The 16,141-nt window shown below is 32.4% G+C and overlaps 1 protein-coding gene across 1 annotated transcript; it reads right to left on the bottom strand.

Moving 5' to 3' along the window:
• Positions 1-11,453: 11,453 nt before the first annotated feature.
• On the bottom strand, positions 11,454-14,940 carry LOC123694503 (mitotic checkpoint protein BUB3). Its single transcript, XM_045639955.1, has 5 exons — positions 14,589-14,940; positions 14,292-14,516; positions 13,839-14,109; positions 13,267-13,399; positions 11,454-11,895 (listed from the first exon to the last, which is right to left on the bottom strand). The coding sequence occupies exons 1-5, from the start codon at positions 14,799-14,801 to the stop codon at positions 11,739-11,741; spliced, it is 999 nt and encodes a 332-aa protein (XP_045495911.1). The 5' UTR covers positions 14,802-14,940; the 3' UTR covers positions 11,454-11,738.
• Positions 14,941-16,141: the final 1,201 nt, after the last annotated feature.

Raw genomic sequence — 16,141 nt, 5'->3', positions numbered from 1 at the left:
AAGCGTTACAGACAGATACACAGAGTTACTGTCGAATTTATTTTTAGCAATATTATATTTAACTACTAAATAACACTTGTTTAAACTTGTGTATACCTAGTTTAAAAATTAAATACTTAATCGATGAAAACTAGAAATATGTACTGTTTAGAATACTTATAACAGTATGAATTTAACATACGTGCACATTAGTTTAAAAAATATTATAACTACAAAGATACATAATTCGAAACCATTTTACACAGTGTAAGCTGTTCATTTCAAAACAAACATTCCAAATTTATTGTACAATTTCGATGAAGAAAATTAACTATTCATAAGCTGATGATAATTTAAAGCTTATAAAACAAAGACTCACGATCCGATGACAATAAAAAGTATGCCATTCACGTATTTATTACTCGAATCTAGTGACCTTTGGTAATCAAAACCATAAATTTACTAGAGTGTAATTGAGGCGCGCCTTATGATACAATTTTTATAGTCTGTTTTTATGTTTGATTAACGCAAACGACGCACGTCTATACTAATATTATAAAGCTGAAGAGTTTGTTTGTTTGTTTGAACGCGCTAATCTCAGGAACTACTGGCGATTTGAAAAATTCTTTCGGTGTTAGATAGCCCATGTATCGAGGAAGGCTATAGGCTATAGTATATCATCACGCTAAGACCAACAGGAGCGGAGCAATGCGAGTTAAACCGCGGGGCACAGCTAGTAGACTATAAAAATCATGAAGAATGCAGGATAAGGTTTAGATTTTTGCCAATACTACTGATTAGTAAAAAAACTATAGTAAAGTATCATATTATCTGTGCCAATACACCAAGGAGATTTTATTGTTTACGATCGAGTTGCTCTTGACTTGGTTTACTGGTGGTTTACTGTTACGATCACCCATCTTTAGATCAGCCGTGCCAAAGTTCAGCAGATAATAAAAATATTTGCAACATCTGACCATAAAGATTTATTAGTAGGTACCATATTTGTAACAAAATCCTTTAATAAGAATCTCACACAACAAATAAACAGTTTTGACAAATCAAACATTGAAAACTCTCTCCAAAATTATCATAAGCCGATATTATTTTTAACATAGGCTCTCCATAAACGACAATAATTCAAGTTCAGTGATGGGAAAGGCAAAAGTATCAATAGCCTATACTTTATGAGCACACATTGACCCCACGTGACCTTTACGCACAAAGCCCGCCCACGCGAACCGTATAACATCGAATCCAATACATTCTCTCAAAATTTTACATCGAAAATCAATTCTTACATCACATGGGTAAGCTGATTACATACGACTGTATATGGTGCGTTAATTGTCGTCGATTTTCTAACGAATGAGCCTTTAGATACATCTACACGTGCCGTTTGTCCAAGCGATACATGGATTAAGTTATTAAAGATTCTTTCCAACCTCCACCCATCTTTCAAAAATCCATGCGTTTTGCTGCAAACTTCTTCAGATTTATTTATCCAAGAACCAAGAATGTAGTTGCATGAGTTCTGAATTTTACTTAAATTATGAATTAAACGTTTACAAAAATTGTAAGCTTCAGCAGTGAGGAGTCTTTTATATTCGCGCAAAAATACGGTAAAGTATTTTATAGTAGACACGCTACGATAAATTGCGTTGATAGAGACTTCTGTTCTAACGACATTTTCGTATTTTTCTCTCGTTCGAATATTCAGAGAGATTATCATAAAAAGCTGAAACAGTTTTTCTAGCAAATCTAGTACATATTATATTGTAGCATCCATTGATATGCCATTATTTGCAGTTACCAATCGTTCCCTATTTACCCCACATCTAGGTACATACATAACTTCTCCGAAAGTCTTAGTCCGAAATCAGATACATTAAGGAAAACTGAAATCTCCATATATACTTTTCATTTTTATAACTACATTAAAAGCCACCCAAGGCGTGTTCACAATAAATGCTCACAATTTACAATGTTCTTAACTTGATGTTGATAGGTTGTTCTTAGCGCGCATAGTAATGAGACAGCGTGGAAAAATCGTCCAGGTGGCCTTCGGTTATGACTCTGCAATATAATTCAAGACTATGTGTGAAGTGAAATAACTTCAGTTATTTTGAATGCGAGATCAATTGCAATAACAAATTATTTATTGGCATCAACGAATTTCCTACAGAATAGATATTCTTGCAAGAAAAAATATCTAAGTAATGTTTTGAATGTAAAAATGTAATTTTTCCTACCCTCCGGATATTTAATTTAGACAGCTAGTACTAGTAGTAGATAAAGGTTAGCCGAGTAGCTAACAAGCTAGTGACGTTGTTGCTATATCGATGAAATTATACGTCTATCTATACAGCAAAATATCTTCAGAATTTTAGATAATATGTATGACATTGTTCACAGCGTAGAACCACAGAATATATAATAGTAGGTACTACGTATAGAACTCTATTTTAAGCTTTAAATCTTTAAACGTCACAATTGTCTATCATCAGAATCATCGTACCCCACTAAAATAAAAGACCTCTTAATAGAATTTTAAAGATGAATATGAACACATTTCTCAACACAACATACAAAGTAACGCCAATAGAAGCAATCAGGCTAGCACTTAATAAAATAGTCTTCATTCGTTCATATTAAATATCATAAAAAACGACGCAATTTCCCCGAGGCGAGCTTATATTACTAGTGAAATGTATTTCACTTCGCTGCGGCCGATTTGTCAAATTAGCAAAACTATTAACCCGATGCTCTGCGTTTGACTTTACAAGGCATTTGTTATGGTTATAGAACACCCTGTGTGAATCGTAGTGCTGTGTTTCATATCGATAATCGAGGTTAAGTTAAAAAATCAATTTATATATACAACTATGTGTCAGTGTAAAATGTCCGCATGCATGCATTTGCGAACATTTTTTTTTAATTTTAGTAACCTTTATCTACACTTATTTTTAAATGATACTGAAAAAAATAATTTCGATGCATTTCATAGACGATCAGTCTGTACTCTGGTGGACCGAGAAATAATATTTGTACACCTCCTTACGTGCTGTTTCCTTTGTTATTCCCCACAAAATAGAAAAGTAGAAATAGAAAAACGTATTTTCATTTGCATTTAAAAATATAATTATAATAAACAATCTCAATAAAATAAATAGTATGGATCTAAGTTTAAATTGTTTATTTCAAAACCTAGGTTTAACATCCACATTAATAAACAAATAATTATCATATAAATGCACCATTGCTATTCTAGACCAGTTTCCCTTTCGCACGTACAAGCAGAGCTTTTACCAATAAAATATGAATTATCGATTAAACACTCTTGTCTGAAACACTGGTTACACTTACTTGTAGTCTTTAGAACACATCACACCGTGTGACCACCCTGTGTAGTGATGTACCAAGCTATCGATAAAATATGATATATTTTTGAAAGTTTTTATTTAATATTTTAATACAATATTAAAATTTAAGAATAAAGAAGCTTGTATCTATGATAATTTTTAGAAATTAGGAAATTTGTTGCAGACTTAAATTGATAAAGTGGCTTTTAATCACCCTCTACGCGCTGTAAACATTTCTGCTAATGTTAGGTAAAAAATTAATATGTTTGAATAAATATATTTACTCTCTGTGTAATATACCTATATTTCTTTCTTATATATTTTATGAAAAATATTAACAAACAAAAAATTATTTAACAATTTCATCACAATATGTTAATGTACATTCACTTACTAATAAAGTGACGTCCATCCATAACTCCCGTAAAACCTGTAAAGCTTACTATCACAATAATTAACAAACAGCAAAGGAACAAGAAAATATCAATAAAACACGAGACCACATATCAAGATACTTAACCTCGCCGGAGCTACATTTGTCAGTGTTTGATTAGCAAGTGTTGCGCCAATACTGTATCTATTAATCACGAGACAGAAAATCCTATTCCACAACAGATGGTATAAATTACAAACTAAGGATTATATAAAATAAGGGACACGTTAAGCTGGCGAAGTAAATTGCCCATCCCTACTGGTACTTGTAGACACTGAGCAATAACATCCTCTCTCCGCCGCGTATATTTAACACTATTGAACAAAATTCTGATATATCGATATACGAAAAACAACTCTAAAGCCTTAAGAATAAAGTTTATATACCCAGCATGGATATCTTAGCAGGATTCGCGAACTATTTTGCGTCAATCGTGCACTAAATTGAATCTTATCACGTGCACTTAAGGCGGATAAAACCGTGCAAATATCGTTGTAAATTACGAGAATATATAGCCCGCTGCGCGAATAGTGCGTTTTGATTTATCCGTACAAACTCGGCTCGGTATTAATTCACCCGCAATTTGTCATAGCATGTGAGAAAGTGGTATATTGTTCTTCTTCAACGGGATAATAATAATAATAACGCGTATTATTTCACGTAGTGAGCCACCCAGTGGACGATTTATTCGATTCGCAAGTGTGACATGGATGGCAAATGAACTTATTTATCGTTTCTTTTGTTTTTGGATATCAAGTACCTCTGTGCAAGTACCTAATTTAAACGTTTTGGGATGGACGTTTAATTATGTACTGGAAAATAAGTTTATATTAATTATGTAGAGCAAATTTTGAAGTCACTTAGTTTATGGCAATGATCTTAAAATATTTTGCCAAAGTTCAACGACTGTTTTGTTAAGGTAGGTAGGTGGTGTTCTTCTAACTGATCATTAGCAATTCTTTTACAATTTTTGTATCGTTTATTCTAATAGGTACTATTTAGAGCATTATTTAGCACACAATATACCTACTTTTAAACATAAAAATAAAAAGTTTCACTATTATTAAGGTTAAATTTAAACAATAAAAAAATATATTTAATAAGTACATAGGTACCTAACCTTTACATGAATTAAGTTTTCCTCCTCTAGAAGAAGATATAACTTAAATTAATGAATATAATTAATTACAAAATAATGTTAGTTATATACTTACATATTATGCTAAGTCTATAATAAAATATATCAATGTTCTGTTGAATACATAATGTATTCAATAGAACATTGATATATTTTATCAAACGTAACATTTTAATACTTTATAATACACAACAAACAACGTAATATTTTTTTTTTATTCCAAAGTCATATTACAGAATTCTTTTGTTTTGTATTGATTAATCATGAAATAATAAGTATTTAATAGAGACTCGTTACTCTTATTATTGTTATTGCAGTTTTATTAATTATCTGTACCTACACCTGAAGTACCTATTCCCTTTTTATTTATACTTTTTCAGCAAAATCTGGTTACACCTCGATGTTGCTATGTTTAATATAATATTATGATAGAATATGTAAAAGGAAATAAATCATACCTTTAGCTAGTGTTTTCATTAAAATTATTATAATATTAATTTACTCTTTATTAATTCATTGCTAAGATACCAACCTTGATGTGCTAGCTGGCTAGTCTATATTTTTCACAATATTTTCCACTGTGAAGTTAAACTTGGAAGCCTTATAGCCTGTTAAACTATTTTGCGGGATGTGACATTGAGAAGGAAATTTATTAAAAAATTTAATTAGGTGTGTGTAATTAAATATGCCTACTCTATATTATCAACCATATTTAATTAAACAACCTTTTGCCAAAGAAGAAAAACAATACCTTCTGGCAACCCTCAAACAGCTGCAGCGTTGAAGGTTGAAGTGACCATTAGACATTTTGAAAACACTCGGCTCAATATGAGAAAGCGTGAAGAGGCTGATTCGGCACAATACATCTGTTTCAGAGATCTCGAGAGGTTTCTGGAGTAATTCCCATGACTCGCTTACTGGTTAGGGCAGTCTAGACTAGTTACTTATAAAGAAAATGATGTTCTATTTTTCTGGCGTGTGTGGTTCAATATAGATTTCTGTTATTTAATGTCCTGCGTTTTGTTAATAAGGCTTTGTATTAGTGAGTGTGTCAAAAATGACACCTGTATTTAGGTAATGATTAAATTATTTTACTATTTTATGACGTTAGAAACGAAATGAATGTCTGGGTAATTCTGGAAACTCGTACACACACGTAGTGAAAAGTACTGCTAAATCGATAACAATAAGTAACAAATAGTTATTTATTCTATATTTAAAGTTAAATGTAGCTAACTGTTTGCACCATTAAGATAACACATCCGTTCATAAACCTTCTATAAAAAAATTGCCAACTTACATTACCCGTTATCAAATAACATTCCAAATACGGCTTTATTACCACTATGCAATTTCAGTAGCAGTCCAAACGCCTCTCCGTATCACTAAAAGTATTGCCACTATTAAAAACAGAGATACAAAGTGTTGATTTTTATTTATGTGGTCAATAAAGACGTGGGTAGTAGCCGCAAGCGGCCGTTTTGCCGCCATACTCGCTCAGTATTGCCATTTAAATAGATAACTAGAGTAATTGACTATTTATTTACAAGAACAAGCTACTTAACGCCATTGGTTTAAATGAGCTCGGTTTATGTCGTATTGAATAGCATTATATTTCTACTTATCCTGGTTTGATTTGTGTGACAATAACAAGTACATTAATTATTTATTTAAATGTGTCGCTATAATTTACGCACGGATAATAATTATTAATTACCTATGTGACTTACAGATTTTAACACATAACCTATATTATTGTGTCTATTTTCTGATTTAGTTTAATGCAGTTTCATTAAAAATATTACTAAATTACATAATAATTTATTTTTAGGTAGATAAGTAGTTTAAATAATAAGTAGTTATAAATAAAACCAATTCTACAAATTTGAATTAAAAATATAGATACCTAGGTAAAATGTAAGAAAACACGACCGTATACCATTGAGATAATATTAATATGGAGTCGATACCGCCTACATCACATATGTTCCGCTCAACATACGTCATCTGGCGTAACTGCACTCAGTCGCTTGCTCCGCTCATTGGCGCGAACGTCACGCTCATTTTTTATTTGTTTTAAAGTGAAACGCATCAAATATGTCTACGTGTGTGTTACGATATTGCACAAATAATACAAAGAATACGGAAAAGTGCAAAGGAATAACTTTTCATCAGTAAGTAATTAGATAATAATTTTTAAAACTTAGTTAGAGCAAAATTTTTGGCGGGCGACATTTTGTCATAGATTAAAAATTTAAGATATGACATTGGGAATGAAATAAGTGTTGTTAGTAATATTTGCTGGCGTATATTTTTATAGTATAAAATAATAATTTTACATATTTAGAAAAGCATAGACTGGTTGTTAATTGAAAAAAGGTGAAATCATGAAATATGAAAATCAATTACTCAATCACCAATTTTTTTTGTTAATTGATTTTAATCAAGTTTTTAATTGATATTGTATAAGCTACTGACTTGAACGTATAATTGAATTATTATTTATTTATCTGCACTAATATTATAAAGAGGAAAACTTTGTTTGTTTGTTTGATTGTAATTAATAGGCTCATAAACTACTGGACCGATTTTGATGAAAGGAGAATGCCCATTTTTGGTACTGGTTTTTCTCATGCATCAAGACAACAATACTATTAAAAAAAAATCTCGGCAATTTAGAGGCCTTCTTACCATCGGAAAATATATTTTGAACAGGGAATGTTTTGTAAAATCTAATAAGACATGTAATTGTTTAGATCCATTATTATAGATTAATTAGTGTCCATTACAGGTTACCACGGTAACCAAGCGGTAACTTATTACATTTACTATGGTAAATAGCTAAATGTATTAATATCGATTATTGTTTTCATTGAATTATAAAAAAAAATCAATTAACATAAAATCACTCTTTAAGGTATTGTTTATACACTGTAGGTTGTTTTAACAAAGATAGTGAAGTAAAATAATATAAATATGTATATATAAAAAAAAAATTATTATGACATAGCTTGGTAGGTAACCAGTTATTTCTTATTTGTTTCTTTCTTCGAATATGTAGTGAAAAAATGATTCAAACAACAACAACAACAACAACATAAACCGAATTACATAAACCGAATAAAAACTCAATTGGCATTTTTTAAGTATATATTTAGGTTTTCTTGAAATCCGTCCCGGAAGATTTCTGGTGCCTACCTACACTAGCCGATGAACAGATAGACTTTGTCTGAAAGCATAAGCTCTACGCATAGATTAAATAATATGTTAAGTAATCGAAAAATAACCTATGGACGATAAAATGTTACCTAAATCACACATAAACCTAACTAAATCGGGGTTATTTAAGTTTTGAGGTTATTTCACATTTTTCTCAATATCTTGAAAACCCCTGTTTTTATCACAAAAAAATCAATTGGTAAAAATCTTTTGAATATCGAAGAACCCTCCAAAACCACTCTGGCATTGACGCAACACTGTACTGTGGTCCATACTTTCATGGGCATTCTCCTTTGGCACAGACAATCTTAAGACCCTGAGAAAGAACATAGGCTACTTTTTATTGCGAAATATGTGCCACGGGCGAAGCCGGGGCGGACTGCTAGTTCAGAGATAAGTAATTAATATTTTTTCTATTCAAGGTTTCCATGTCTGGGCCGTGAAGAAAGGGAAAAATTATTTTTTTTCTAAAAAAGGCTCAATTTGTAAGGAATAAAACTTCCCTGACTGAACCTAAAACACGAAAAAAATTAAATTATTCCATATGACGTCACTATTTACTTATATGCCAGATATAGTTAGCCCCGCGTAGTAAAGTCAGTTTATACCTAAAATAAATATTAAGTAAGTACAAAGAAAATTTCAAGTCAACGTGCATGTAATCAGTGGCACCCAATAAAATAGACAGAATGAAACAAAGTGTCGCCGCTATAGCGGTGAGTCAGTGACATCGCATAATCTATGACTGTCTAGCCGTCATTCGCGCGCCCCGCGCCGCCGCGCTTGGCGCACAGATTTTGTTCGTGATGTCTGCTCCATATTCATATTATCTCAATGCCGTATACTAATTGTTTTTTCGTAAAAATCAGTTTCTGTAAAATTGTTACCTTGGTACATTATACTATCTATTTACTTAATGAAAATTAAATTGAGCTTTTCTATGTACTCAATATAATTCTAAATTATCAGAAACAACTTGTACCTAGTGAAAGGATATGAGGAAATGACTATTTGCAGTTTAACAATGGTTATTAACTTTTAAAACAATATGAGCTTACCAACCAAGAAGGTTTCATTGTATTAGTTAAAATTACTTCCTTATGTGAGAATGCAATTATATGCAAGGAATACATTTGCAAACATATAGCCATTACAACGCAGCTAACATTTCTAAGAAGGTGGTCGCAAATATGTATTGTTTGATCGGCAATTTGGACCGACCCAACACTTTCTTCCTGCAAAAACATTTGCACAATAATTACACGAAAATATGCTTTACCCTCTAGAAATAAAGTGCGAAGAATAAGCGAAATAGCTTTTGCGTTAATTGCAAAACCCCGCTCGGTGTGTGCTCGCGAAATGTGCTAATTTGAACATTTTAATGTGGTCATATACGGTGTGGTAAAACGCTTAGAAATTCCGAGTCAGTATTTTTAATTTGACGGGAATGGAACACTTGAATCATCTCGACAAATAAGGTTGTATGAGAAATGTTTCGAGATTATCTCTTTCTTTTATTCGTGTTTACGGTTGATTTGCGTCGATTGTGACGCCCACGGCCGTTCGATAAATTAGGACGAGATAGATGTTTCATTGAAAAAGTTGAAGGGGTAAAAGCAATAATTTGTTAGTTTTATATCTTATTTAAAAATAAGTACTTAAGTACTTCAATTTTATTTATTCAGGTTTTTTTAGTTTATATTTATATCATTTAACCGAAATAAGTCTTAGTATATAGTAAAAGACTAGTATAGTAGCTATATAATATTATCAGTAGTCATATAGTGCCTATATATTTTTTACGTAGACGACTATGACTATGTAGTTTTGAAATTAAAAATTTAAACGGATTTGTAACGCGATTTCATTTATAGATACATAATATTATTATCCCGACGTTTCGAACACTGTGAGCTTTATCGTTTTAGGTAGATGTCTACTTGGCTACTTCTATATTTTTTTTAATTACTGAAATTAATAATTATATACTGAAATTTATAATTGTGATATTAGAACAGAATTATATACGCCTATAAATTTACATTGGCAATATTTCCAAACTACTGTAGCCGTATGCGTCATGCGTGCTTAGTTTGCGTGCAGAAAATTAAGTATGTAAGATTTTAATAATTTATCTTCCGTAAGATTCTGACTGTCAGTCTGATTCTAATTTTAAAACCCTACAAGCTACAGATCTATTAAAATATGTTTTTGGGCTCTTTTCTTTACGAGAATTTACACGGATTAAATTATACTTAGCAGAGGGAATTCAGGGGTAGTTGGTAGTAACAAAAAATATTATGTTATTACTAAATTTCAGTTGAATCAAAGAGAATACAAATATTTGAGTTGAATAAATTTGACATAATATCTACAAAACTGAAGTTCGAAATGGTGCCTGTGACAAATAATAATTACTTATCTATTTACAAATTTTTTTTATTGCTTACCTAGGTATATTAATTTTACAAAATAGACAATAGTTAATGAAAATCAATGATATTCCTTATTTTTAACAACGCCACATTGTTGTCATTATAGACTGACAAACGAAAAATTATCACAATAACGATCAGGAGGTAGAGTCATAGGATTAAAAAAATATAAATCACATTTAAAATTAGATTTATTTCCAAACTTATCAGTACAGTTCTTATTATTACATTAAATCTAAACATTTCTCAGCATCCCAGTAGATATACTTAGTTAGTGATATTGTTCAATTAAAAAAGCGCTTTTTAAACAGATCTTTTTCGTTATTGAGCGGATGTGAAACAAATTTGTTGTGATTGTTAGCTGCATACTTTAAAAATCTATACAAATTGCATTGCTTCTCTTATAAATAAGTTTCTTGATAGAACAAAAATTAATATTAATATTTCCAAGATTGTACACACTATTTTCTAGTGTTTGATTTTACGCGAGTATCATACATTTAGAAATTAAAGACTTTTTAACGGATTTTAAACGCGATTTATTCATTATATTATTTTCCCGACGTTTCGAACAATTTACAGCGAGCGTGGTCAGGGGGAGAATCACTCTGTGATCAGTCTCCCCGTGACCACGCTCGCTGTAAAGTATTCGAAACGTCGGGATAATCGGGATAATAAATATATTATAAAGGCGAAAGTTTGCATGGATGTATGGATGTTTGTTACTCTTTCACGAAAAAACTACTGAACCGATTACAATGAAATTTAGCACACATATAGAGGGTAACTTGGATTAACACATAGGATAGTTTTTATCCCGGAAATCCCACGGGAACGGGAACTATGCGGGTTTTCCTTTGCAAACGCGGGCGAAGCCGCGGGCGGAAATCTAGTATATAATAAATAAATCGCGTTTAAAATCCGTTAAAAAGTCTTTAATTTCTAAGATCGTACATGTAATTATTAATGTATAAAAATTGAAAATGTATGTAATTTTTTTGTTTTGTTCATAATTGTCAATCAAAGGTTTGCAAGAGCAAATTTTACAAACAAAACCCACAGAAAATAGTAAAACATCCAGAATTTATACTTACAATGAAAAATCAAACTACCATTCTGTATAGCAACAAAACACAACAATATCACAACTAAGCCATCTACGGGTGGGCCATTCATTTAGGCTTCGTCTCTTGGTCCGTCACATATCTGATGTATATTATGTCTTCCGGTTTTGGATCCTCGATCTGAGTCTCGTCTAGTTGAGAGCAAGCGATGGCTAATGCTGAACCGTCGTGCGAGAAACTTAGCGATGATACCGCTGTGTTGTACCTGGATATGATTTTAAAGTATAAATTTAAGTGAAGTCCCATGTCCATTTCATGTAATGCCGGCACTTCACATAGGCCAACGCGTTCGCAAGCGCGTTGGCACATGCACTTGTCCAATGTGTAGAACGGGCGTTCGCGCGCTCGTGGTAGGTATTTGAACGTTGGCCAGCGCGCTCGCGAGCTTGCCGCGCGGTGTCGGAAACATCAAAGGACACTTGTCGCAAGCTTGGCGCACCATCCACACATTGGCCGCGCGATCAGTTTGACTGTAGCAGCTATCAGGAGTGCACGTTTTTTTCGTGCGGCGAATTAACACCTAACTTGACAAAATGGCGAACAATATGAGTAACGAGGAAACATTTAAATTTATTGAGCTCTATCAGAGTGAAAACTGCCTGTAGAACCCAAAAAATAAGTACCATAAAAATAAAAATGTTGTACCTATGTATTAAAAGTGCAAAATAAATAAGGTTCTTGGACATGCCGTTTTTCTCACAATGTTTTACTTCACAAAGAGCATCCTACTTTAATATTATTTATTTATTCAATTTATTTCAGATAATTGCAATATCCATATAATTGTTAGTATCTTGGTACCTTAAAAACTACGTTAGTATTAAAATTACACAATTAATTATTAACAATACTATTTTAAATCAAAATGTGCTTGAGACATGGATTTTAATCCAATGTCTCAAGACATTGCATTATAAATGTGAAAGTGTGTTTATTTCTTTGTTTGTTACATCCATTTTGAATACGTCCGCACATTGGCTCGAACCAAACCATACTGAACGACCTTCCAATGTGTGGATTACTCACAAGCGCGTTTGCAAGCGCACCGCCAGCGCGCTGGCGAATGCGCTGGCCTATGTGTAGAGGCGACATATGGGGCAAATTATACTTCTGTTTCACTGATCGATTTTCTTTAGGGACAAGTAGGTGATCAGCCTTCTGTGTCCTACCAGACCGAGGCATTTTTTTTTTCTTCAACTCCACCGGGAATCGAACCCAGGACTTCTCTGTGCAATGCTCACGCGTCATGTCGCGTGACGCAGGGTTAAAGTGAAAGGCGATAGTCAGAGCAACTTATATACCCTTTTAATGGAATCATATTTAAAAAAAATAGTTAAATGTCAATACAAATTTAACCATACATCATTATTAATTAAAATAATCTATGCTTATATTATAAAGCTGAAGAGTTTGTTTGACTGCGCTAATCTTGTGAATTACTGATCCAATTTGAAAAATTATTTCGGTGTTAGATAGCCCATTCATTGAGGAAGGCTATAGGCTATACATCATCTCGCTAAGACCAACAGGTGCACTGCGGGTAAAACCGCGGAACACAAGCAGTATAAAATGTTACCTATGAAACTGGCAGAGCCTCTTCTTGTTGAATCCATCCCAAATGTTCACATAGCCATCGGAGCCACCCGTTGCAAATGTGTTGTACACGGAATGGAAACTGATTGCATTGACAGGATATATTTTTTCCACACCTGTAAGTATAACAATTTAACATAACATTTTTTTACTATAAAATAAAGAAAGTTACAAATTGTTATAGTGTTTTTTCTACTTGACAAATATAATCTATGAACAGTGTGTTACATAATATATTCTTTTTTTTTCCTACTTATAATTATTATAACTGGGAAAATTTGTGAGGATAGGTAGATGGATGTTTGTTACTCTTTCACGCAAATACTACTGAACCAATTACAATGAAATTTAGTATGTAGGTAGCTGAAGACCTAGAACAAGACTTACTTTTTATCCCAGAAATCCCACAGGAACAGGAACTATTTACTTTTTTTAATGCAGACGGAAATCTAATATTTTTAAAAATTACTTCAGGCAGCTGATTAAATTCTCTCCTTATATAACGTAGTACAATACCCAGTTATAAATGTATATAAAGCATATACATAAACACACCTCCATCTTTTATCCTATGGCATTTGAAAGCATACTTCTTCTTCTGTACTTCAGGGTTGCTGTCCAAGTATTCAACAGCGACTCTGCCTTCAATAGAGCTAAGCACATAACCCTGCTTATTCGGAAAGACTCGTATACACCGCGTCTGGTATTTGAGAGATGATTCTCGCCTCTGATTCACGTGACCCATGTTACGTACATCCCAGACAAATATTTTGCGGCCAGATGTGCCGACTACGAACTTCTCGCCGACTATGCTCATTGTGTAAACCTGTAATGAATTAAAAAAGTGGAGCTAGAGTGGATATCTACCCATTTTTATAGAATTAAATGATATGTGGAGCAAAATTTTAATTCTCATGTTATTTAATGGTACAATGCAAATGTTACTCATAATGTCTTGCTGCAAGACAATTCAAGTGTTTAAAATAATGTATTTTTAAGAAAACTAACCCTCTCATTCCCTTGATTGTATGTCCCCACACAGTTTGGCACTCTACTGTCCCACATTTTGACGGTCCCATCCCAACTGCCAGTCAGCACTGCATTCACCTCACTCGCAAATTCCACGCATCGTATCGCACCCTTGTGATCTCCTAATATAGTTTCAGTACTTGCATTCAAGTCATACATTTTAAGGGTCTGGTCCAAACCGCCGCTATATGAGTGGACCGCATCCTGCAACAGTAACACATAAATATGAACATGTTTACGTAAAGAATAGGTTACAAAATAACACGGTTATCTTACCCTGAAACAAACGTCGAGTACCGGCAACTCATGGGTGTATTTATGCCTTTCAATATTAGCGGACACATCATACAGTCGCACTGAACAATCCCAAGAGGACACTAAAAGATATTGGTTCGATTTTGGCGCAAACTTAACACTTGATATAGCGTCCTCGGGGAGGCTTTTTAACTTAAACTCTGTGCGGGATTCTGCAACCCGCGTGACTGTCATTGTGGAAGCAATTTTGTTAACTATTAAGAAACCAAATGAAGAAAATAAAAATCTTGCTTTCGTTGATTGTATTTCAAAATTCAATAACGAATTCAATTAATACTGTAAGATATGTGCGACCTGAAGTCTGAAAATAACATTTTCTGAATTCTGACATTTGACAGTAAAGCTTGAGTTGCCAGTTATTAGAGCGCCATATAATAGGGAGCATTATAATCACAATAAAATATATTCCTTTTAAACTTAGAGTATATATTACAATAGTATAGAGCGAGTGTATTGCACAAATTGCCTAGTGCGGATCGTAGGCAGATGAGCTATAGATACTATAGGTAAACCAGAATCTGATGGCAATTAGGGAAATCAAAATTTTGAGTGTGCAACCCTAGGGAAAATGGACTGAACGATCTTGATACTGCTTATTTTTTAGTTTGTTCTCAATATCATTAGTCACATTACATAAGTGGACAATACTGTACTTAATAATGAGATATCCACTTAATATTGTGTAGGTACATACTTACATGTATAATATTATACATATTACTTTTACACAGGTAATATACATATTATTATTTACACATACCTATATTTGTATGTTCATTATCATTATGCCATGTGAAAATATCGATGTTATATCGATAGAAAACTAGACTGCTTATAATTTTTTATAAAATAAAATAAAAGTAAAATAAAACTATGTTTATTTTCGTAAGTATTAACAGATACACACATTATAAAATTGACTTGGACAGCTTGGACTTGACGAATAGCCGTATTGGAAACTCCTGTAATAAGTTTTCATAAAATTATATTCCAATCAACAAACAATATTATAGTTACCTACATATAATATTTTTTAATTAAAAGTATCAAAGCGGGTAAGTCCAATTTACCAATAAAATCTTCTAAATTGAAAATTGTGATGTGTTTGACCCTTCTTCATCAAATATTTTTCTATACACATTATAAACAACACCTCTTGCTTGTGATCACAGCGGCTTTTTCGACATTTTCGAAGATTTTTTAGACAAAATCCTAAAAATTATTTATCAACTGCAAAAAAGACAAATAATTTGACAACCAATTTGATAGTTGTCAAATAAGTTGCCACATGAAAATCTTTTATTTCTTAAATATAAATATGCCATCAGATTCTGGTAGACCTATATATAGATGTGTGTGTGACAAATAGGGATGGGTAGGTATCAATTGCGTGTTGAACTATCGATAAGTTATGTAAATAGATATGTATCATAAGTAATTTTTATGTTCATTAAGTTATTAAAGGAAAAATATATGAATAAAGTATAAACATGTAATTTTTTTATTTGTTTACC

Source organism: Colias croceus, chromosome 9 (assembly GCF_905220415.1).
Source record: "Colias croceus chromosome 9, ilColCroc2.1".
Lineage (NCBI taxonomy): Eukaryota > Metazoa > Arthropoda > Insecta > Lepidoptera > Pieridae > Colias > Colias croceus.
The sequence above is the reverse complement of the archived record's forward strand: the minus strand, read 5'-3'. Positions and strand labels throughout refer to the sequence as shown.